Source organism: Fulmarus glacialis, unplaced genomic scaffold (assembly GCF_000690835.1).
Source record: "Fulmarus glacialis isolate BGI_N327 unplaced genomic scaffold, ASM69083v1 scaffold1640, whole genome shotgun sequence".
NCBI classification, from domain to species: domain Eukaryota; kingdom Metazoa; phylum Chordata; class Aves; order Procellariiformes; family Procellariidae; genus Fulmarus; species Fulmarus glacialis.
This window is the reverse complement of record NW_009186859.1, coordinates 1-25234: the sequence shown is the minus strand read 5'-3', so window position 1 is coordinate 25234 and position 25234 is coordinate 1. Positions and strand designations below refer to the sequence as shown.

At 44.1% G+C, this 25234-nt stretch overlaps 1 protein-coding gene across 1 annotated transcript; it reads left to right on the top strand.

Annotated features, from left to right (window-relative positions):
- Nucleotides 1-188: 188 nt before the first annotated feature.
- Nucleotides 189-24829, top strand: LAMB4 (laminin, beta 4; the record flags this gene model as incomplete). Its single annotated transcript, XM_009572734.1, has 21 exons — nucleotides 189-440; nucleotides 2177-2246; nucleotides 2360-2517; nucleotides 6236-6371; nucleotides 7786-7859; nucleotides 8522-8710; nucleotides 9312-9375; nucleotides 9932-10146; nucleotides 10960-11080; nucleotides 11728-11916; nucleotides 13013-13192; nucleotides 13999-14108; nucleotides 14590-14669; nucleotides 15681-15831; nucleotides 17628-17813; nucleotides 19006-19127; nucleotides 19837-19957; nucleotides 20930-21107; nucleotides 22469-22612; nucleotides 22839-23070; nucleotides 24672-24829. Coding segments are annotated over exons 1-21 (3130 nt in total), but the record flags the coding sequence as incomplete, so codon positions are not given.
- Nucleotides 24830-25234: the final 405 nt, after the last annotated feature.

Sequence of the window (25234 nt, the reverse complement as noted above, 5' to 3'; positions counted from 1 at the left end):
CTACCTGTGGTTGCTGAAATAGCCATGTAGGAATGGCTGTTGTGTCATATGCTGTATAGAGCCGTGTGAACCAAGCCTTCATGGGGCCTGTAACATCTGAAATACTTTGAATGCCTTTGCTTTGTTCCCCCTACTCTGGGCGGGTTATTTCATCGTAGCTCATTCAGCACAGCAACGGCTGTATGAAGATGAGGAACAGGAACCGAGCCGGGAAGCGGCACTTTGGGCACACTCACATGGGGATGCCCCAGCAGCTGGAGCTGCATCAGGGCACGCTGGTGCCTACAGATGGAGAAAGAGGTGGAAGGCACAAAGATGGGGGACAGGCTGCGGTGTGGGAGCTCTGCTTGGTGGCAGATGCTGGGTTGTCTTTTATACCCATGGCTGCCTTCTGTTTTTCCAACAGAGGTTTTGTGTTGGCAAGTCTTATTTTCCTCCAGGTGAGTAGGAAGAGGAAGGGTGTGAAGTAAATGCCGCAATGAACCTCCCTTGGGTTCACACTGAGGTTCCCCTGTACGAGTCTTTTGCATTGATACTGACGTTACCTGTTTTTCCTCACTGCACTTGATGCGGTTGTAATCCTGTCTTTGCCAAAATTCATAACACCTGCCTTCAGGCATTTCTTAGTGGCGTCTTCATCAGGACCTGGGTCTTTGTTTTAAATCAATGCAAGAAACATGAACCTCCAGAGAAGGAGTTAGATCTCTGCAAACAGCCCTGCTGAATTTAGTTAGGATTAAATAGCTTATATTCAAGTACTGCAATATTTTTCCTGATAGTCTTTTGTTTTTACTTTAAACTAAGTGTGAATATGTTTTTATGGTCTTCTCCAAAAGTCCTTGTGAGGTGTCCCTCTGCTTTCATTCCTATTTCAGTGCTGAAAATTGTCAGGAGAAATTATTGCTAAAACAAAATCAAAGCCAGGGTTTCCTTTTAACCTTTATATTTTTATTATGGCTTTGTCACTTTGCTAAAGGCTAGCTCTGCGTAAGCCTACACGCAAGGGGTGCCTTGGTGAGGCAGAGCACCGCGTGACCCACCAGTTCTTCTCTTGCAGCGGCACCAGTTTGAGTTTCACGGGGAGGCATGAGGCTGGGGCTGGCCATCCTGTTACACCTTAGTAAGTACAGATGTTACACTTATTCAGGCCAATTTTGAAATATTACCATGTGATTTACACATCTTTCCAAGATTTTGTTAGAGTGCTTCTTTTATGTAGGTTGTTAAGACACACGTGACAGTGAGTCCTCATTCCCCACTCCCCTGCCTAGGAGCTATGAGTGATATGAAACCTTTAAATACAAAGAAAAGCTAATTGAGTAATTGAGTAACTGTTGTAATTGAGTCTGAATCAGGTCCTGAAAGGGGCAATCATTATCTACTGACAGCTAATATCGTGGACCTGGATAAATAAAGAAGAACAGGCTAACCAAACATATGCATGGCTTTATACCTAAAGAGTCAAGCTTCACTCATCATCTGAAGTATAGCCTGAGCCATAGACTGAAACCTAGCTGTAAAATACTGTATATTTACTGCTGTAATCGCATTACTGCTTCTGGTGTTCTGTGGGATCTTCATGTATTGATTGGTTTTTTTTTAACTGCACTTTTTATGACAAGTTGAGCCAAGTAAAGCTGAACAGATAAAGCCTCCGAGGTACCCATTCCTGTTCAGGGTTTCAGGACAGAACTTGTTTAAAAGCACAAGCCCTGTAAGGGAAGTTTTAACATAATGGGGAAAATATTTAAAGCTGTTTCAGGCAAAATAAACCAAAAGATCCTGCAATTATTTAGAGAATTCAGAATTATTCTGTTTAATTATTAATGACCATTCCACGGGGTCTGAACGGAGGGTTCTGGGGCCGGACCAGGAGGTTCACTGCAAAGCATCAGAAAACCTGAGGGACCCCAATGTCAATTCTGGTCTCAGTTCCACCATTATCACTCGGAAATCAGCAGAAATCAGCACAATTAATCCAAATTTGGCTCTGCTCACAGAGTCAATTGAAATGCCTGTGATTCTGTTGCAGGAGTGCTGGCTATGGGTATGCCAGGGTAGGAAGCATAATAAATTATTGCTCATAGCAGATTGGCATGTTTACTGTGTGCTGAGAATTTAAGTTTTAGCATAGATTTGCAATATGCTAGCTATATTTTTTATAATGATTTTGCAGCAGGTGTGTTCATTACCAAAGCTCTTCAAGATTCTACCAAATGATATTATTAAGGACAAAAGGAGTACAGGTAAAGGATAATTTAGTTTTCTGCTGATGTTAGGATGTTACTGATTTTCTCTGGAGAATACTGCTGGGTATACAAACCAATTTCATCTCTCTTTGATCTTCTTTTGCGTTCAGCGCTGATAAGACTCCAGCATGCACAGGATGACTGTGATGCTGGGTCCTGCCACCCGGCCATTGGGGATCTCCTCCTGGGTCGCAGCAAGCAATTAACGGCCTCATCAACCTGTGGAATGAATGGCCCTCAGAAGTACTGCATTATAGGCTACCTAGAGGTTGGTTTGCTCTTTCTTTTTTAATAAACTGAACCCTGCTTACTAACAATATTCTTATTTGTAAAAGGAAATTGCCCAGACTAGGAAGTTTCTACTGAAGTTGTCTGAAAAAACATCAGACAACATGACATAAGCCTGGTGGAAGGCTATGCCTTATTACAGCACATAGGGAGAGTTTGGCAGCAAACAGCCTCCACAGTGATGTATAACCTCTCAAGAGGGAGAAACATCCATGAGATGGAAATGAGCACAGGGATTTCTGACGGAGCTTTGCTCTGTGGGTCCTTTTCCCACCCATGCCTCAGAGGTGAAGACCACAGTTTGGATGTGCGTGTGTGCTTAGCAGGAGGAGTGCGGTCCTGCAGGCCATAGGCACTGCCTCGAAGGGCCTTCGCTAAGGTACGTGTCCCGTACAGTATTGAGACCTGAGGCAGCCTGTTAAGTGATCACACTGTGTCCTCTCATGTCTTTTTGATCTGAAATTAGACCAACATTGATAAAAGCAGAAAGCCATCTCTGGCAGAGGGAAAACCTAATGGTGTAGTCCAGTCTTTGGCTGTGTGAGTGGGTGGACAGATCCAAAATGTGGGTGATCAGAGGGATCCCTCTTGCTCGCTGGCCGCAGCGATGGGGGCCATGGGGGACCAGCGGGTGTGCAGGAGCCACGGGCAGAAACGGGAATTCCCCTGTTGCGTGTCTTGGAGGACTTGGCCCCACTAAGCTAATAAATTGTCGCAAACAGAAATATTTTCACTAAATATCAGGTGTAGGCTGAAGAGGAAGTTAATAAAACACAGCTTAACTTACAAGCATTTGAAAGTAATTATGTTTATGACCTTCTGGCAAAACGCTGTGACACATTTACAGTGCAAAGCTCTGCCACGCTGAGATGGCATCAAGCACTGCTCCAAGTTACTCATTGCAACTACGCTTTTCTGCAAAATGTAAATACCTCTTTCCTCTTCCAAAAGAGCCTGTGAGCTGCTCTTCACCCTTTGCTGATTTTTCCCATGTTGTTTGAACAAGTGGATCCTGGGCACTAACTCATTGGCTGTGCTCCGAGTCTTGGCACTGCTTGGTAGATGGGCACAAAGAGCCATCTCAGAGACATCGTCTTTCTGGCCCTTAGCTGTATGACTGCCTTTTTTTTTCTCTTTTTAAGAGGAGATCAAAGAGCAATAAAAAATTAATGTTTTCACTTGCCTGTACTTATCCTTTGAATTATGTAAATACAGACTCATGAAAAGGAACAGCTGTTCCACAATAATCCCTGTGATTTAATGCTGCTTCAACGTATCTTGATCCCTGGTGACTGTCTCCTGAATAGGATGAGAGCTACAAATTCTGCTGCTTTGCAGAGCTTGAGAGATAGAGGCTTATGCTCTGGCAATGTGATCTGTACCAGCTCCCCTTAAATGCGTCTGTCACCTAAGGTGTATCAGAAAGTCCCACTCAACTCAATTCTCTTTCTCACTAGCACATTCTTGAACATGTTGCTGGAGGCAGGCTGGGAAGCTTTGCATCTTGCAAAGCCAAGTGCTTCCTCCCCCAGTTCCCCTCCTGATGACCTGTGTCAGGCATCATGACGAGAACAAACCTTACTTGTGAAAGTTTGTGTTAATCAATGTGGCAAGCTGCCAAGAGCCAGGACTTGGTTGGGATGTCTTATTGAAAATTCAGATTGAAAAAAAATTAGAGTTCAACTGCTTTGTGTTTGAAAAGAAGCACTGCAAATCACTTTCAGTCTTTAATGTGTCTTGTTGTTTCTAAGTGTAGGTTAAGTGGGTTTTAGCCCTATGATTTTATTTACTAATAACACATGTTTTGAAAGGAAAAGAAAAAGGACTCAGTATTGAGGAGAGTATAAAGCTGCACACTTCAGAGGTAAATGGGATCTGCCAGACTTGCCTTACGTGGACATGCACGTGCTTGTCCTTTGAGGCACAAAAAGATTATGAGGCACATAAGATTTTATGGAGCAACCTTAAACATAAATTGACTGAGTGTCATATTGTATGTATCTATATAAACCAGAGAGTGGGTGTGCACAGTCCTGCCAAATGCTTCGATAACCTGAGCTCTCCTTAACAGAGCTTTGTGAAATGAGATGACAGAGTATTTTTTGTATTTCTGTCTCATCTTCTAAATTGTACATTCGTACATTTGTCAACTGTGGTATAGAATGACTGAATATAATGTATATTTATCATAATGTTTAAAACACATGAATTATACCATACCAGTAAATCTGTATCTCTTTGTTTGTTTAAATGTGAATAATTCCCAGGTGATTTCATAATACAAAGGTGTCCAAACCATTCCTAATACTTCTCCGTAGATCCTGAGTGTGCTGGGCAGGGTGCCTCTCTGCCCGTCCCCTTCTGGGTCATTTCCAGCCCAGCTCCTGCCACTGACTTCCACTTTTTGTTTTCAGCAGCATCCCTGCCAGCCTCCCAGCCAAGGGCACTCTGTGCCTCCTCCTTCAGCTCCCTCTGGGGTGCTGTGTCATCCCCCCTTCTCCCTGCCAGCGTCCCTGCCAGCCAGGCATACAGTTTGGGCGTCACCTTCTGCTTTGGCTTATCCCTGAGTCCTCGCACTCAGGCTCTGCCCAAATCTCGTAGAGTCCGTCTGCGTAGCGCAGCCGCCCCTGCCCACCCTGGGCATCCCCGGCACAGCCACTGCCGTTCGCTTCCCCATGGCACTGCCGGCTGCGATCGCATGCTGCTTGGGCTTGTCCGCATGGCTCAGCACGGGTCATCTCCCAGCCCGGCATGTTAACCTTGTCACCTCTCCTTACCGCTCCCACTCAATCCCCCTCTTATCACCTTAAATAGGAGCTCCTTCCTCGCCTTCAAAGCCCTTTTGCAGACAAAAGCCTCTCATTCAGCATTGAGATATTGGCTAATCATTGCCACCATCGTCTTCTGCTTGTTATATTTTTAAACAAGACCCTTTCATCCTATTGACATCCCGATTTTCCTCCTTTGCATAATTTCTAAACGTTTCCAGTTTCCCTGTGCCTACAAAAGTCACTGACAGTGGTCGGGGTGGTGGTGTCAGCCCAGACCACCTACTTACATTGTACCTGGATCCATCCTTGCCTTCCATTTGTACAACAGCACCTGTCTGCTGCTCTTGGCTGGGTTTCCGAGCTGCCAGAAAGTGTGCAAAGAGAGAGGAAAAAAGGTATAAATGATTTAGTGAATGTTCCTCTTCAAGGCTTCTTCAGATCTTGAAAGATCCAGTCCTCCCTTATACCCCCTCTGCCTCCTCATTGGCAGCTCCGGCTTGAAAGTTTCTACAGCCTTTATGAGACATGTATAAAAGCTCAACTTTTAAAAAATAAATTTCTCCTGAGAAACGCTTGCAAAACAAACTCTCGCAAAACAAACTCTCTGGCAGCTAAACCCAGAATCAACACCTTGACAAACTTATTTCTTTGCTCTTACCGAGATCCCTTTTCCACAACTGAAAAAGTGTATTGTTTATAGAGTACCTGGGGCAAACCGAGGCCAACATTTACTATATGCACAGTTTGTGCATATGATGATTTTCTTGGGCTTGTCCCTTATATATGAAAGCCTGAGTGATTAAAAGCACAGGCACCCAAAGCAACATGACAGGCTCCAATCTTGCAATGGCATAAATACGTGTACGTCACCAGATCTTTAGAGAAGAGACCAAATTAATCTTTTATCCTGCGCGTTTTGTTTTCTAGGCTGAACAGAAGTGCTTTCTCTGTGATTCCAGATACCCGTATAATCCCTATATGCAGCACAACAGTCACATGGTTGAAAATGTTATCACAACTTTTGAGCCCGATAGGAAAAAAAAGTGGTGGCAGTCTGAAAATGGTAAGTTTCTTGGAGAAAAAATTACTGCAAAATTACTTACTGTGAGATTTATTTATGTAATTAGGATTCATCACATTGTCCTCATGAAAAGATGAGACAAAACTGCATCTATTCTTTGATTCGGTAATACTGAGAGATTTAAACCTATTTGTGTGTAACAATATAGGATTTAGAAATTCTGTTTTTCTACAGACAACTTTTAAGTACAGTATCTCCAAGAGCTGGCCAGAGAACCCGCGGCAGTGCTGTGTTATACACGCTGGCATTTTTCACAGAGTGTCTGCTTTTCAGGGAAATGCGATTTGTGGCAAAAGGTACATTTGCCTACAGATGTCTAATGACAGAGTGCGTAAAACACAAATATCCATTTAAAAAAAATAGTGCTTGCAGTGTAAAGCACGAATACTTTAGGAAATAATTGAATGAAGCCAGGCTATCAGCACCCTTATTGCCACATGTTAATTTTGTCGCAAGGTTCTCTGTTGCAGTTCTTCACTGGTATCAATTTATATATCCTTACAGCTTCTCTGTGAAGGCATGATAGGAGGAATAGCATCTACTCTACTTTTTTGACATATAGTAAATATGTAAAAAATATGTGACTTGTTGGAAATTAAGGCATAGAAAAATTAAGATTATATGTTACCCCTATTTTGGGTAACTAAAATTCATAAGCCTTGTTTTTTCGTGGAGTCTGGCAAGGAACTGTCACCAGTTTTAGACATCAGTGTCAATAAAGCTGTGGGCCAGCTGTGAGAGGATCTCCTCTTGCTCTCGCCATCTTTCTTCTGGGATGAGGTCTCACACACAGCCTGGAGTGCAGGAGCCCTGGGATGCTGCATGCAGATGTGAACAATGGGGATATCAGCTGAGCTCCTGCAACTCTCTACAGAAAATGTGTGAATTGTGGTTGTTTTTCCCATACTTGTTGCAATTTTGGAAGATGCCTGGTGTGGTAGCTCAGCTCATGACAAATTTCAGGTCTGGCAGTATAGAAGGGTTTAACAGATCTGTTTAGCATGAAGAAAACCCCATATTTTTATTTTTTTCTTAGAAATAAGAAAACTGTTTGGATGGATTTTGAAAGAATCTTACTGGATACAGGAAGATGTAAACCCAGAACCTTACCATCACCGTCACTTACAGTCTGAATGGTCTGAACAGGACCTTTAACCATCTCCTGCAGTCTCAGTGACATGCGGCATTGCCGGTGCCAGTGCCAGAAAGGCAGCGCATCGCATTGTCCCCGAGAGAGCGATCCAGCCGCACGCCGGGTTTGTGCACAGGGGATGCCCTAAAGAGCCTAGCTGCCATGCTGGAAAAGGCATCTTTAAATTCCCCATGGGAAAGCTCTCTCAGCAACCCCTCCAATGTGAGCATTGTCCTCTTCACTTCATTTTCATTCTCTTTTCAGGTGTCGACCATGTCAGCATTAGATTGGACCTAGAAACTTTATTCCAGTTCAGCCATCTTATCCTGACTTTTAAGGTACATCTTTTACCAGAGCTTTTATGTAATGTTATACACTAATTGCTTAACCACAGGAATAAATTGCTTAGAGAGGCAGTGAAAGCTCCATCTTTAGAGGTTTGTAAGAACAGGTTAGATAAACACCTGTCAAGTATGGTTAAGTTATAGTTGATCCTGCCTTAGGGGAGGACGATAGAATGAATAGCTTCCTACTCATGTGCCTTCTGGTCCTATTTTCTAGAAATCTGAGAATTAAAGCTGAAAAGAAAATTAAATTGCAAAATTAAGCCCTAAAAATTTAGGACATTTCTGAACTGAGGTTGCTCTTTCAAGTTTAGTTCAGTCTTCTTATGCATATCCATTATGATCCAGATGGTTACAAATTTTTTTCTACAAAATTCCTACATTGTTATGGTAAACTTCCTTACTTAGGAAGTAATCTTACATCTATGTGGAAGGTTGCCCTTCCCTTTAGCTGAGAGGGCTTAGATGAAGAATCCGGCTTTTTCAGAGAATCATGTAACCAACACAGTAGCCCTGTAGGGAGCCTGCAAGCTCCCAAACACAAAATTTTAATTGGCAGCTGCTGGCATCCCCCAAACAGGAATGTCAACAGAACAACTCCTGAGATGTCTTATCAACACCTGGTTAAGGAATTCTTGAAATAATGTTTCCTGCAGACATTTCGGCCTGCAGCAATGCTGGTTGAGCGCTCCACCGACTTTGGTCAGACCTGGAAAGCATTTAGATATTTTGCACAGAACTGTGCAGCTTCTTTTCCCAACATCTCTTCTGGTCCGGCAAAAAGTGTGGCAGACGTCATTTGTGATTCAAGATATTCAGACATCGAGCCCTCCACTGAAGGCGAGGTATTACCAAGTGTCTGTGTTTGTATAGGTTCAGATCATACGTGGCTGTTTTTCTGGAGCTGAGGGTCTCTTGTCTGTATCCATCAGATCCACTGATACGGGTTCTGAGACATGAAGTGCTATTGACTTTACTGAAGTAAGAGGGAAAGACAAACACTGCACTTTACCCTCAGTTTTACATCCAAATGAACTCATAAAACAACTTGTACAAAACCTTCTACTGCTCTTTCCTGCTTTCCAAATTCACATGGAAGTCCCCTGTATAAGAGATCTTGACTCTCCATTAGTCTCTACCGCTAAAGGCAGGGGCCTGTCCTTTGATCCCTTTGGTAGGTGCTGGTCCCATCTCTACATCACTCTAGGGCACTGTTTTTCCTTCCTCCTGACACATCAATCCACCAAAAGGTCTTTTTGCCTTGCTCAGCCAAGGCCAGGTTGAAACCATGAGAGCACTTGCTGAATCAGGGCTATAGCCTTGTGTTTTTTTCTTTTATGGGATCAGTAAAGTGGCATTAGTAACTAATGGGTCTCAGGTAACAGACTTTATATCCAAAAAGAATAGCTTCAGTGATCTATAGAGCTGTATTAATTTATTTTGCAGGTTGTTTTAAAAGCTTTGGATCCCACCTTTGAAATAGAAAATCCATATGTGCCATATATCCAAGGTATGGACAGTACAGGTTTTCTCCAGAGATACTTCGCTGGTGTTGCTTGTTTTGTACACTGAAAGGGTAAAAAGCTCAGCTGGTGTAAGTCAATGATGTTGAAAATTAGGTAGCAAAAGATCATAGGGAGACATCCATATTAATAAATAAAATAGGCCAATCTTGTTCTCTAGCCCTGAGGGCAAACGACACAGCTCTGCAGAACTCATGCAAGCAGCTGAACTATCTTTCCTTCTGGGATCAGGTGGCCCAATCCACACTGCCTCTTGGGAGCAAGCCCAGAGCTGTACATGAACCCGTGAAGACATTGACTGGGAAAATACAGGTTGGCCCTAGCTAGAGCCATACCAAGGAGGGTGCTAACGCTTCCGCAGCTGTGTGCCAGGAGTGGGTCCGTGCCCTGGCACTGTATGGGTTACTGGTCTCGGCCAGTATCAGATCATTTTCACTATTTCTTCAGTATGGGGAATTCTTGGATGACTGATCCAAGCTGAAGATTTCATACTGTTTGTCTTCAAGTGGACTTGGACTCTTGATTTCTCTTCTTTCCTTCTAGAGCTCATTACGTTGACAAACCTAAGGATCAATTTTACTAAACTCCACACCCTTGGGGATGCTCTCCTTGGAAGAAGGCACAGTGATCCCCTCGAGAAGTACTACTATGCTGTCTATGAGATGGTTGTGCGGGGCAGCTGCTTTTGCAATGGCCACGCCAGCCAGTGTGATCCCGTGCAGAATCTGCGGGGAGATGTTTTCCATCAGTCTGGGATGGTGCGTTGTTAACGCTGTCTCCAACAAGGGCAATCCCTACCTGGTATTTTGGGGAAGGAAGGAGATGGAGGGAGGGGGAGGAAGGAAGTTCTCTGATGCCCATTTGCAACTCCAAGTTATAAAATGTTTCAATACAGCTTCTTCCTTTAAAACCCTGGGCTGGATTGCTCAGAAGCTGCCTCTTTGTTGGCACTAGTATGGTGTTTCAAAAGCAACTGGGAGAAGACATGTTGAAAATAGCAGCAAAATACCAGAGCTGTAATGGTGCAAATGTAATGCAGTAAGTAGCCTGTGGTGTGTGCAGACTTGAATGAATGGCCACTCGTTGGGTGCATTCCACACTCCAGCTGGGCTCGGGGGCTCTGCGGCAGGAGAGGAGGCATTGGCACAGAGGATAGCTGATAATGCAAAGCTAATCCATGAAAAATAGATTATTAAAAAATTCAGGAACATGATTGTGAATTCTTTCCTTCTGGGAACAAGAGGTTTTTTTCTCCTGGAAAATATGTATCTCAATGTAGAGACATGTAGGGAGAGAGAAATAGAATTTAAAAAGTTGAATTCTCCTTTGATATCTCTAGAAGTATTTTTTTTCCTAAATGTTGCTCAGTGGCTTTAAAACTATTTGGTTAAAGTTTGCAGGTATTCTCCAGACCTTTTACTCAAATAATTGAGAATTATGTCAGCTGAGGGAGCCAAAGAGCTTTGAATTTTCCTGATCTTGCTGGCATACCTTGAGCAGATAGCTCCTCTCCTCTCTTCTCCTCTCCCCTCGTGTCACCTCACCTCCTCTCTGTTCTCACCATGTTGCAGGTCCACGGGAGATGTATCTGCCAGCATAACACAGAAGGTTTGTCCTGTGAAAGATGTAAAGATTTCTACAATGATGCTCCATGGAGGCCAGCTGAAGGGGCACAAGATAATGCTTGCAAACGTAACTCAAACATATTATTTTCCTTTTCAATAGGTGGGGGGTGCGTGTAGCACATTCCCGGCGCAATCCGTAATGGGTTGGCTGGGTTTCTGGGAGGGAGACTTTTCCATGCCTCATCTAGAAAAACAGATGGATTCCTGTATCCATCGGTATTGTGTTGTCCTACAAGAAAGAGAGCTTTTTCATAAAGAGAAAAAAACAATACAGAGAGGAGAAATCAACTAATGCAAAAAAGATCATTCATTGGTTTGCATAGGGTCTTTCTTGTGAATGAAAGAAGAATTTAGACAAGGCTAAATTATTTATTTCCACAATAATGAGTAATGCAGGATATCCAAGAATAATATATTGGGGTCTGTAACGAATATTCAGCTAGATCTTTCTTCAGTGGAGCAGTGTTCCCCACTGCGTATCAGGCACACTCACCTGCATGGGTACTTTTCCAAGTGGAGGGCCCAGTTCCGTCGTGAGTCTCCAATGCTTCCCCCAGCTGTAAAGCACGAGGCCTGGGAGTCTATAATCTTGCTGGGGCACTGAAATCATGTGAGTAACGAGTAACCCCATGTTAACGATACACAGCAATGGTGTGAAGACAACAACAATAGGAATCGTGGTGCGAAATACCCCACTGTTTGTTTTGGTTTCAGGGTGTAACTGCAACGGCCACTCTGGCAGATGCCACTTTGACATGGCCGTGTACCAGGCCAGTGGTGGGGTCAGCGGTGGTGTTTGTGAGGACTGTCAGGACAACACCATGGGGCAACACTGCGACCAGTGCAAACGTTTCTTTTACCAGGATCCACTCAAAGTCATTTCGGACCCTCACGCATGCCTCCGTAAGCTTTGCTTCTTTAGCTTCTGTAAGAATGACTCAAAATGGGGTGGTTCGGGTTCTCTTTGCTCTGAGCCCTATGGCATCCCCATGCTTAAATGTTCATAGGTTTGTAAAAATGTTACCAAACCTATAACATCCAAACTACCTTATAAAGTAGCTGCATGACGACATCCTTGAACCAGCATTGTGACAAGGGCTGCATATTCCAACTCATTGCTAAACTGAGCTTGGAAATCCAGCAGGGATCCTTCATCCTTCTTCCTTCTTCATCCTTCTTGTTCATCCTTCTTGAACAACAGCAATATAAATATGAATAGTAATAGTGCTGTTACTTCTGTGATAGTCAGGAATTACAGGAGAGGTGCAAAATGGTGGGAGGAGAAATAATTTTTGCTAGATACCTGCCATATATAAGAAAAATAAGCTTTCCGGCATGAAAGCCCTTCTTCTGAATGATGAGCTAAATTCAGTATTAACATAGGATAGGAAAAATGCTCTGAGTATAATTTAAGTGTAGTAATTGGTTGGCATGACAAGTCCTTGAGGAGCCAAGTGGAGATTACCCAGGGAAGCAATGTAGTAGATGTCAGCTCTGCTGTGAGAAATGGGTAGTGCTTTAGGAAAAAATGGGATGCGTCATGAAGGCAGCGTCCCCTGCTGAATCCATTCCGGTAAATAATTCAGCTATGGCCGAATCAGACCAGCTCTGGGGAGGTGGCTCACACTTGGTGCCCTCTGCAACCCTACAGCTTTCATGAAAGCGTCCCCAAAAATTATGCTTTATAGTTATAGGGCCCTCTCCTCTGCAGGTACTCTGGAGAAGCTAGGGAGTGGATGAGTAACGCCTATTTCTACCCAAAGCAAAGGCTATATTTCTACTAAAGTGAAGACTGTAACTCTCCTCCAGAGAAAAAGTAGATCTTGGAAACACAGTGGCTGTGCATTGATTGTAAAGCATCCAACACAACAAGCGTGGATGAACATCTCTAGTCTTTACAAGAATCCTGAAGTTGTGCCTACTTGCAGCTCTGTAATTGCATTTTCATGCTTATATCTAAATGTGCTTTTTTTATATGTCTCCTTGGCCATGCCTGCAGCCTGCAACTGTGACCCAGAAGGTACGTTGCACAACGGCATGTGCGAAAGCCGCACAGATCCTGCACTGGGAACGGTCGCAGGCCAGTGCCCTTGCAAGGAGAACGTGGAGGGTGTCCGCTGTGACAAGTGCAGGGCGAACTACTACGGGCTGAGCGGCAGTGACCCTCTGGGGTGCCAGCGTATGTAAACCATCTCTTTTGTTCTTCTTTCCAAAGCACTTTTAAAAGATGGAGGTAGTTGAATGCACAGATGCACACACTAATGCACAGATGCTACCTGGTTCACAAAATATCCAGTTGCCTACTATAATTTAATGTCAATGTAATTTAACGTACCTGGTGCAGCATCTGAGGTGGAGAAGATACAAAATCACTTGCAGAATACATAGTATATTATAATGGACCAGGCTGTTGTTAAACATGCAATTTAATTGAAAAGGGAGACTAAAACGTATGAAAATAATTTTGGAAGCAGAATCAGCCTAAGGGTGAATGAAAAGCCACAGACAGGCTGTTAGGATAGTTGGACTCTGCACTGCACAGTGCAGCGTCCAAATGGCAGGAGCTGCTGCCTTGCCATGAGAGCTTCCAGCCAGCCGTTCCTCCGAGAGGGGCTCACTGAAAAACACATCCTGCCCCTACCCAGGCGCACTGGGGGTTTGTGAGCACATTATGCCCACAGCACGGTACTCAGCAACATGCAAGGGCTGTGCGGTGCGGGTCAGCACACAGCACACGGCAAATGACCACACCGGGCTTCTGCCAGTGCCCCTGCTCCCCCCAAAGAGGGTACCCACCGAGGAAGGTGGGTGCACCCACCCCAGGGCAGTCTGAGGGCTGTGGGGTGCCAGGGCATGTCCATCTGCAGAGCATCCGTCTGGAGGAGGGAGACTGCCTGTCATGCTGAAGCCACATCTAAAGCAAATGCCAGTCCTGCTGCCGTCACGGGGGCCCGCAGAGGTAACCGCGTGTTTCCCTCCCTGCAGCCTGCAACTGTGATCCCTCCGGCAGTTTGCCTTTCTCCATCTGTGATCCTGCCACCGGAGAGTGCCTCTGCCAGCGGTTCGCCACAGGGCGACGCTGTGAAAAATGCGTCGTAAGTACTCAGTTTTTGTTATTATTTCTGCATGTGGTTTTAGAAGTCTCCTCTCCCATCTCCCACCTTTTCATTGCCAGAAAAGTAAACAATTAGTCAAAATTCAAAATAATTTTACAGTTGTATGCTCCCATTTTGCATTGACACACCTGGTTCTTTTTTACTGCTTGCAAACATTTGTGTAATCAAATTGTGCTAGGAGGAGCACTCCCAGGAGGGGAAAAAAATGCAAAATCATGTCCTCAGGCTATCTTTGCTGTTTACAGAGCAACTTGCTTGCACAAATGGGTAAATATCTGGCTCTTCTTGCAGTGGCTGAGCACCCATGCAATCTGGTAAGAGAAGCAATCTCCCATGGCCAAGCACAGGCAGCAGCACAGTAGTGCTCCAGAGCGTCATTCATCCAGGGGAATAATTTCTGTTGTGCTTTACATACTTAAATATTTGCCATAAAAAATCTTTCACTTTCTTTTTATCCCAGGTAGGATACTGGGGTCTTGGCAGCAGCTTGTACGGCTGTTCTCCATGTGACTGTGATATTGGTGGATCCCAGAATAACTCGTGAGTTAATGTTCTTCAAGTTGTTTTTTGGTTTTAATTTTTAGAAACTCTTAGGCTAGATATTCTAATTAGGTTAATAGAGCTCAGTACAAATGGGAAAATAGACTGTAGATGTAATTTCATCATATACAAACAGTGTAAAGTCAGGTTGGGATCTTGGAAATTTATTTGTGTAAGTGGATTTACCTTTTTCCTTTGAAGCCAACTTTGAATCAGCTTAAGCCAAGATTTGTTTAATATAAAATATAAACTGCATGGCTTGAGAGAACCAGAGGCCCTAATATTAATAGAAATTAGAAGTAAGTTAGAGGTGACATTTTTAACTTAGTTTCCTACATCTACTTTAAGCTAGAAATAACTCAATTTTTTCTGACGTACTGGCTCCTATTCAAAATACATAATTTTAGAAGCAAGCTTGGTTTCAGTTGGGCTCCTCCAGAAGTCTGTTGGGCAGGGGTCTTCACTACTGCTGTTAGACTTCAGACACAGGAGCACACAGTCTGATGCTGTAGAGCAGCTCCTTGTGAGCAGGTAAATCAAAGCTAGTAATCATCTGATGTGTTAAATAAGAGTTTAAGTATATGAAAACTACCATATCGCATCAAATCAAAGGTCCTTCTGATCTCATGTCCTGCCTCCAAAATTGCGAGTGATAGATACTCAAGAATAGTGATAGATACAGTAATAGATACAGAAAGAGATACAAGAAATGGATACAGGAATAGATAGTAACAGATGCTCAGGAAACAAAAGGATCTGTGCTTCAGGTATGGAATGGACAGAGAAAGACAAAGTATGTCATGTCTCCTAAGGGATGAAAAAGTAGCATTGAATAAATCCAGCATTGGAAACAGAGGGGGTGGGTGGTAGGAAGAAGTTTAATAGGGGAGGTGATCCAACAATGGAAGAAACAAAGCAAAGCCGAAACGGGTGGAGCTGAGCTGCTCTCATGCTGTGAGGACCCAGCCATGCCGCACTCTGACGTCCTCCCTTTACCAACTCTTACCCTAGGTGCTCACCGGAGGATGGGCAGTGCAAGTGCCTTCCCAACATCGTGAGCCGCCAGTGTAATGAGCCAGCCCCAGGCTACTTCTTTTTACCCCTGGATTATTATATTTATGAAGCTGAGCATGCAAAGCCCCTTTCTGGCTCTGCACCCTTGGTACGTAGTTGGCTTTTTAGGTGTCGTACTGAGAGGGGATCCATGCGGTGGTGGCACAGGAGCCGAGGCTGCGGAGAGGAGCCCTTGCTCGAGGGGTGGCTGGGGCGGCTCTTTAGCAGGAAGGTACAAAGCAAGTCCCTTGACCGTCCTCAGTTCAGCCTTATTCTTCATGGACATGACTATCCCGTAACTGTGGCTGTTACCAAGGGGCAGGCACTACAGCATGGTGTGACCTGCAAAGCTTTCCTTGCTGCTCCTCAAGTGCGGGCTGGTCTAGCATGAATTAGAGAAATTAATTTAATTATTTAAATTACAGGAAAATGTTTGAGTTGCCAACAGCTATCACGAACTGTGATATTTCTGGGAATCTCCAACAGGGGAAGAATCAAATTCCTCTCTGTTCCATTGGACTCATTTCTGCTGCTTTATATAATGGCACTGATTGTAGCCCAATTTCCTCAAGAATTTGGCATCCATCTGTAATGTTTTTAGAAAAATTAATTTTTATTTATTTTTTTTTCTTCAAAATGGGGGTAATTGTTCTCCATGCAGAGTACAAGTCTGGAATGCATTCCTTCCACTGCCTACGTTTTTACTAACGTTTCTTCTCCGATGTGTTGTCCAGAAGCTATAGAGAAGGAATAATAAAAAAATGTTTATTTGCAGGTCACATCCGCAAATATTTAGCTATAATCACAACCAGTAATCATCCTGCTGTCCAATAATTAAATGAAAAACAGATGTCTGGGACGTAGCTTAAGAGGAAGTGCAAGTTAATTGTAAGACAGTGAGGGAAAAGGGTTTCCAGCAGCTGCTGGGCCATAGTTTAGAGTTTCACCCAGAGCTTGTTTTAGGCGTGTGGATTTTCATTTAGCTGCTTACCTACCCTTCAACACTGTTGAGACAGTGCTGTCCCCTCTCTCGTTACTTTTACTTCATAGGTTAAACCAAGCACTCTTCCAAGGTGTGACATCTACTTCCAGAAGCAAGGCTATGAGTTCACGATTGAAAACGGAAAGATTGTGTTAAACAGGAGCAAGAAACGAAGTATTAGAAAATCTGGACTGGAACAGGTAAATTGGTACTTTAATAGTTACTTAAGGTTACACCAAATACTAAAATTTTATTTTGCAACAAAGGGCAAGGAAATGTCTGAGCATATGGGATTCACAGTCCTAGACGTTACAAACCTGACACAAATGAAATCAATTTTTTTGGTATGCAGTTGGGCTGGACATTTTATAATTCACATTGACAGGTTTGCTCTGCTATGTCCGGTGCCATTGTAGACTCAGGTTCAATTAATTGTTTAGAAGGGAAGAGCGCCCATGAAAGGTTTTGCTTGCAAGACATTTCCGACATTTAAGTGTACCTAGATGTTAACATGGTACCTACGGCATTTAAATGCTGTCAACTCTGTCATTGTAAGTATTGATATTTATTTATTCAGCTTATAGTGAAAAGTCCAGCCATGTATGAAATCAAGCTTAATCTGTTTAAGGTTTGCAATGTGAATTCCTGGAGATGCCAAATACAGAGAGACAGATGGATTATTCTAGTCCTTCTTGTTGCTGTTGTTGCAAAGCTAGAGGAAGCATTTCTCTATATGTGACCCTAAACATCCTACATTTGGGAGAGTTCTTAGAGTCTCGATTGCAAGCTTGTTCAGAAAATGAGGCTGGCTGATGGCTGAAATAAGTAAATAACATGGCAAAAATGCTTCCTGTCTTTTTCTTAGTTTGTTTTTTTGTAATTTGACTCTGTGTGTTGTTGAAAATGTCAATATCTCTTTGCAGGGTGCAGTGCAGTTTGGACAGGACTCAGCTGTGTCGGTGGTTTTCAGGCAGCCCAGCGCCGGCCGGTCTGTCACATGGACGGGACCTGGCTTCGCCCGCGTTCCCAGCGGAGCTGGGCTGAGATTTGCCATCAACAACGTTCCCTTTGCTATGGACTTTGATATCACGATTCGTTATGAGCCTGAGGTACTTGTGGTGTCTTGTGTGTCTTGTGATGTTGTGATAGATGCAGGGTCTATTTTGTCAATAATAGGACACAGCAAGTTGTCCCACTCCTTATATCTAAATTTAAAATTGTTTGCCTTTTCATCCTTATCAACAGAGCAACATGCCCTCCACTGATCCCCTTAACTCTTTCCACTCATATCTGAAAAATCAGCATGACAAGTATTTTCTAAGCATTGGCCAAGATTTCATCTTCTGGAGTTCCTCTTTTGGTACCTTTGCTTGGATTGGACTTTTGTTCACAAATCAGACACATGCAAAATCCAGCTCCTTTTAGATGGGCATCCTGTATTTCTAGCTGGGATTTTCTGGGCAGGAAAATGTGCATACGCAGAAGTGATCTGAGTAGATATTTATCCAGGGCTTTTGCAGACATCCAGCTTCCCAGTTGCTCCAGCTGGGCTCTAAGATGTGTGAAAATTGTAGGAAAACAGCCAAAATCTTATTTTTTGCCTGGACAAAATTTCTCTGTGATGAAGACATGTCTAGGGAAATCTGTTAACGCAAATCTGGTTAAACCCAAGTCCGCACCCATGTCTTCAAAAACACAGACAAGTGTTTTATCGGTACCAGTATTTGTACATGCCTTGCTCTTTCGCTTTGCAGCTCCTTGGGACAATCCCACCACTTGAAATCCTCCTTCTGTCTATTGTATTCTGTTCTCTTGCTGTCATTCTGAGGCAAACAAAACTCCCAGTGTCTTAAAACGTGAGAACAATATTGCAGTAGGCTGGTTTGATGTAGCTTTTTCCTTCTAAGGATTAGATTAAACAGTTGAATTTTGAAGACTTTTGTTACAAAGTCTTTTATGTTTGTTATTCCTTATTAGATGTGAGAGGAGGCAGATAATGAAGGATACCTCCGGGACAATGCCGTGCTAAGAAAGGAAACAACTGCAATGACTTTAACAGAGCTGTTTCCATTTGCACCAGCTGAGGTCCCATTTCCGTCTCTGCTCTTCAATTAGCCATTGCAAATACAATGCATTTTTCACAAATAACATTATTTTTTTTAGTCCTGTAAAGAACAAAGAGAAAATCTGTTTTGTCACTGCAGTGTGCAATCATTCAGATGGCTTTCATTAACCCTGGCAAAGAGAACGTGGGTTTTTCAGATATGAAAAATGACCATAATTTTTGTCCTTTGTTTATAGTCCTTGGAAGACTGGCTAGCAAGTGTTGCCATCCAGCCTGCTGGTATTTTGTCAAGTCAACGCTGCAAAAACAAGGGCCTTTCACAGGAGCCACATGCGTTGCCTCTCCCAGCTACAAAGAGGTCTGACTATTCCTGTCCTTTTGCCTGTAGATTTTCTGTGTACAAATCTTTTACTGAAGCACTGCAGAGTGATAAATGTGTGGGAAAGTGGGAATATTAGAAACACATGTGCGGCCTTTCCTGTTGCTGTCACACCACAGTACCACGTAGGCTCTAAGGAAGAGTCTGATGCTCCAGTCCTCAGCCTGGCAAAGGTTTGCCCAAGTCAGGAGAGCAGCCTGAGATCCTGCTGGGGTTAGTCGTTGCTTTGGCAAAGACCCAACTCCAGCTATTTCAGTGTAGAAAGGAAATATTGACTTAAAGTCACCGTCCTAGCCTGTTTTCAAAACCAGCTTTTCAGCTGGGACCTATGTAAAGAATAGAGAGGAGCCAAGAGGATGTGACCAAACTCTTGATCAAACAGGGACAGGAAAGGACAAATATAAACAGTGAGCTGCAAACTCCTTTGCTTGAAGTAGCAAAACCTGCCATTTTCAGTTTAATCTCACCAGGTTTAAATAGCACTTTGTGAATCATTCAGGCAGAAGTCATGCAGCTTTCCCAAAGCCTGCGAGCAGCGGGGCTGGGTGTGCTCCCTGCGGCAGCAGGGCTTGCTCGGGGCTGCAGGCGTTAGGATGCAGGCACAGGGGGGAGGGAGCGCTCACCGCATCCAGTAAACTTGCCTTGTCCTGATTCCTGGCTATAACTGTGCTTTACTTCTGCTAAACAGGATTGCACTTCTGCAAACTCCAATCTGCCTGGAGCCGGGAACAGAATATTCTGTGGATGTGTATTTTTCTCAGCCCTCTGCCTCTGACCCAAAGGTGAAATCGTTCATCTTAATTGACTCAGTGAGTAGTTCTGTCACAATTTCCTTGAGGCTGTATTTATACCAGTGTGATTTTTTTTTTACACAGACTTACTCAAAATATTTTAAAATCATTTATTTATGTACAGGAATTCAGGGAAGTGTGCTTCTGCTTACCTCCCTTGGCACTGTGTTTGCATGTTTTTGTACGGAAAGACAGAATTGTATCCATTTTAATTTTCATGGATCAATACCATAATAGCTCATCAAGTCATACTTGTTGCATATGTTAACAGTCAGAGTATGTACCTCTATCTGCTGCTCATTTATTATGAGCACACTCCACATATGCTAACAAGATGCTGTGGTTAGGGATATAAATTCATGCAGTTCTTCATCACTTAGGTTTTTTTAAAATCTCTATGATTTGTCTGAATCTAATTAAAAAATCATGGATGTATTTAAAGATGACATTGGAAAAGTAAAATTAGTTCTGTACTTTCCCGGGAATCAGGTCCAGACATTTCCCAAGTTTCCACCAAGTCAGGAACTGGGTGTTGGTTTTGGGTCCTTCTCTTGAGAAAAATATTTTTAAGTTGCTCTAATTACTTCTGTAGAACTGGACCTGACAAGGGCTAGCCATACTTGGACATAGAACCTTCAGCTGATTTTTCTCTATCTCGGTAATACAAGTAAAAATTTTGGCCAGATACTGCTTTTGGAGTCATCAACATGGCACCTCTTAGAAGCAAAAACAGTTCTGAGCATATATCTGAGGTCTTATTATAATCTGACTTTTTTATACACAGTCTCTTTTATTTGAAGAACTCAGGGAATGTCTAGACCTTCAGAATAAATGTGAATTTAGATGGCTGAGCAGCACAACGGCAGATTTGGAAACGCGGTGCTCCAGGCCTCTGTCCTTGCAATGCGGAACACAGTAAGAGAATGTGGGAAATTCTGGTTTCCAGTATATCTAAGCAAAAATATTTTCTTTTTCCTCCTAACACCAAAGCTTGGACTTATTCCCAGAATCGGCTCCGTGGAGAACTTATGCAGTGAAAAGGATTTAGATGAGTACCAGAAGTATCACTGTATTGAAATTGCATCAGAAGTTGGACCTCACGTCCTGCCCGAAGCGTGCGCACAGCTCATAGTGAGCATGTCAGCCCGTATTCACAACGGCGCCGTCGGTAAGGAGCAACCTGCACAGGCAGCTCTTTTGGACAGTTACTGGTTTTCCCTTGAGTTTGTAGGATATGTTGACTGGAGAGCTCTCAGCTCATGGTGGTGTAGATCAGTGAAGCTGATCAGCATGTGTTAAGTATGGACGTGTTGAACCTTGAGTGCGCTGCAAACGCCTTTTGGTGGCATGGCTCTCAGAGTCCATCGCACCTGATGAGCTTTATGAAGCAGCGTGACAGGGACCATGGCAGTGCTTGTGTGTTTTCTGAAGAGCATTTCAATCAGATGCAGCTTCACCAGGTGGCCAAAGCAGTAACTTTCCTACTTTTCTGGCTGCTATAAAATGACAGAGGAGTTTTTAAGCCCTCTCCCTGGATGCTATAGGCCAGCTGGATGCCCTGGTAGGACTCCGATGGCACACAAGCTGATGTGCTGGAAGAGGTTCACCAAGAAAACCTCAGTGGTGTCCCAGCAAGAGGGCAGTGGCAGTTGGCTTTTGAAGCCCCAGGCAGTCTCCTGGACCCACTGCAGAAAGGGCAGCTGGACTCGGTGGCTCAGGAGACTTCCCTGGTGTTAGGCCCAGAGAAATGGAGCTTCTCTGCACTTCCAGTAAAAGGAGGGCCCTTTTGGACAACTTTGGTGTCCAGCTCCTTTCAGGGAACCTTGCCTCCGATGGATCTGATAGCATCTGCTTGGTTTGGGCTACTTTTAGAAAGACCGATGCCTCACTCACACATCATGTGATGTGGTCATGGCTAAGCAGCCACATAGCGAAGCCGCCCTCATTTAAGTTTGGGCTGTGCCGACTCCCCATTAGCCCCATTCCCATAGTGATGGGATTCTCCCAATGAAACATGGCACTTTGGCTTTCTAGCGCTGGCATCTGAGCATCCTGGACAAACATCCTCTGTGAGTTAGCAGACCAGCTTCACTCAACAAGTTAGTCCAAGGTGTCAGAAAACAGCAAACAATACACAGGTGCAGGCTGTCTAAGTACTGCTTGCGGGTTACGTCCAGTGCTGCAGCTAGACATAGGTTTGTATCAAACCCTTCTAGACTTCAGGATATCTCCATTTTGGACCTACGTTTTGCTACAGCCTCTTCTGTCCTATCCCAAATATGTGCAGAAGGCAGTGCCCTGAATGTGGAAGCTCCAACACCAAGACTTGTGCTGGTGCCTGATACACCATCACCATCGATGCTACAGTATCAAATAGTCCAAGCCATGGCCATCAGGGGTTAGTGAACCCCTGAGGAGAATAATCAAACTCTTTCATTCCTATTTTTAAGTGTAAAAAACCTTCAAGTTTACAAAAGTAATCACACTCCTTTATAAAAAACCTGTTATGATTTTCTTTCCCCTTGGCAGCATGTAAGTGCAATCCCCAAGGGTCGCTGAACACCAGCTGCAGTAAACTGGGGGGCCAGTGTCAGTGCAAAGCCAACGTCGTGGGACGCTGCTGTGACACCTGCTCTGCGGGCAGCTACGGCTTCGGCTTCCACGGCTGCTATGGTGGGTACTTGGCATCCAGCACCGGTACCAGTACCAGGTTCTTCATGCATACCCCAACTTTTTAGGGCTTTGAATCCATGATTATGTGTGAAGCAATACAAAAAATGTTTCCACAAATAAGAAATTTTCCACCCCCGCTGCTCACACTGCCTTCGAGCAGTGTCAGCGATGAGCAGGGTTGGTGGGAGTACGGTCAGGACACAGCTTTGCTTTTGGTGTTTTCCAGCATGCGAGTGCCACCCGCAAGGCTCGCTGAGCACGCTGTGCGACCAGGTGACGGGGCAGTGCTCCTGCCGCCGGGAGGTGGATGGTCAGCGCTGCAGCCAATGTCTGGCTGGGTATTTTGGATTTCCCCACTGCCGTCCTTGCCCGTGTAACGGTTACGCGGAGCTTTGCGACCCGGTGACCGGAGTGTGCCTGAACTGCCGCAGGTTTACAGCCGGAAGCCACTGTGAAAGGTAAGTTGATGAGCAGTACTGCAAAGCTCACCCAAACACTGGTGTTCTCTGAAACGTGTGTGTAGCTGGGTGCCCACCTACATCCCCATGAATGCACCAATGACCTTAACTGGAAACACATACCAGGATTAAACTGGGCCTAGCTGCTGAATGGCAGGTACCTATTTGTTCGACAAATGCATGTGGGAAGGTGCATGTAATACCTGTGGGAGGACTGCGGGCACGGCATGCATGCAGCATTGCAGCGGGCTCCCTGCAAGAAGGCATTTGAGACATGGGTGCCATGGCACCATGTGCTTGGAGACGTGCAAAGTGCTGCATATGAGATGATACACTCCTGCCAGCTTTTAAATTGCCAAGAGGCTAACCTCATGCTGAATACTCATTTTAATACCTGCAATTATCTCTGAGGAGCTTAAATAAACATGCCTGTTTGCTGGTTCGTATTATTTCCATATGACCAGCAAATGACTTTTCCCACGTGTTCCAGCTCCATTCAAAACAGTGCTCCTCTTTTTGAGTCTATACACTGGCAGCAGTATCAGAATTCAACATGGACGTCAAAATTAAATTCTTTAGCTGTTTATTTTAGTTTGGCTGGATTGTACCTTGTCATTCACTTTTAAGAGGATTTCCCCATGAAACCTATTGAGCTTTTCTTGCAGTGCTTTTGGACAATACAGCCTTTGCCTATTGTGCTTGCAGGTGGCAAATAGATTAAAAATGGGAGACTGAAATATTTGTTGCCCTGTGTCTCTGCAGGAGCCCCAGATCCCAGGGCGAGGATAATCGAATAGCCAAGACTTTTAGCCTGGCTTGTATACATACAGAGAATTGTGTTCCCATTTGCCATAGCAAAGCAGATCAAAGACTGAGGATGCTTCAGAAGCCGCTGCGTTGCTGCAGCTGCAGGGCCACGGGGGGCCGGGACACGGAGGCGGCGGTGGCGGGCAGGGTGGCAGGGGTGGCTGAGGCCCCAGGGAGCCCCCAAAGCCCCCCACCTGTCTGGGTAACAGCACAGCCACCACCGCCTCGAAAGAGCCATCGCCCTGGGTTTGCAGAACATGTCAGACAGACCATGGCTGATTTCAATACATATGCTGCATCTAAAATATGCAGTATTCTCTGAGCGCTCTGAATAAATCATTGCTTTTTTGCTCTTGCCAGGACTTTCTAATGTCATGCCAGCCATTCTTCATGTGTGTGTATGGAAATAGATGAATGTATGTGGTGATAGGTGAATATACAGAATTTTTACGTGGCAGCTTTTAGCAGTCTATGCAGAGTATGTGTGATATGTCATATGTATATATTATCATTTAGATTAAAATTGTTCCAGAGTAGGTGAAAGTCTTCAGAAATATTCCTTGAAAAGAAAACATACATTTTTTTCCTTTTGGCTCCAGATTTTGGGAATGCAGCTCTGATTTTCCATTTTAGAACACCTTTGAAGCTTGATATATCTGTACCAATTAATGGGGATAGCATTGCAATGACCTGGAATGTTAAACTAATTATACATATATATAAATTGATTCACCTGCAGGGGCTGAAAGCAGCACCTGACAATTTCTGCTGCTTTGTGTTGACTGCTTTGACAGGTGCATGGATGGCTATTACGGAAACCCTCTGAACGGAGAACCCTGCCGCCCATGCATGTGCCCAGGGGCACCTACAAGCAATAGGTATTTTGCACGTTCCTGTTACCAGGACTCCCAGTCTGCACAACTAGTCTGCAATTGCCTCGGGGGATATTCAGGTACAAACCAAAATAAGCACTGATTCTATTAAAATTAATGTAAGAGAGAAAAATGACCATCCTCCGCCCATCCTCTGTTCAGAAATGACAAGTGAGGTAATGGTAATAAAATACATAAGAAAAGTTAACACTCAAATTTACTGAAATTAGGTGGGGAAGTCCTGACTGAGAAGAGTGGGAAGTGTGCAATTAGTGTTTGAAAAAGGGATTCACCCACGTGTATACAGTGAAGCCATTAATTAGCCTGATGGCACCCTCTGGAAACCTCCTCCTTTCCAGGGGCACTACATTAACCTGGTGGGGAGAGGTGGGGAGAGCTGGAGTTGCTTGTTACCTCTGAAAAACAAGCATTGGAAGCCCAAATCGGAAAGGACAGAGCACCATAGAATCATAGAATCATAGAAT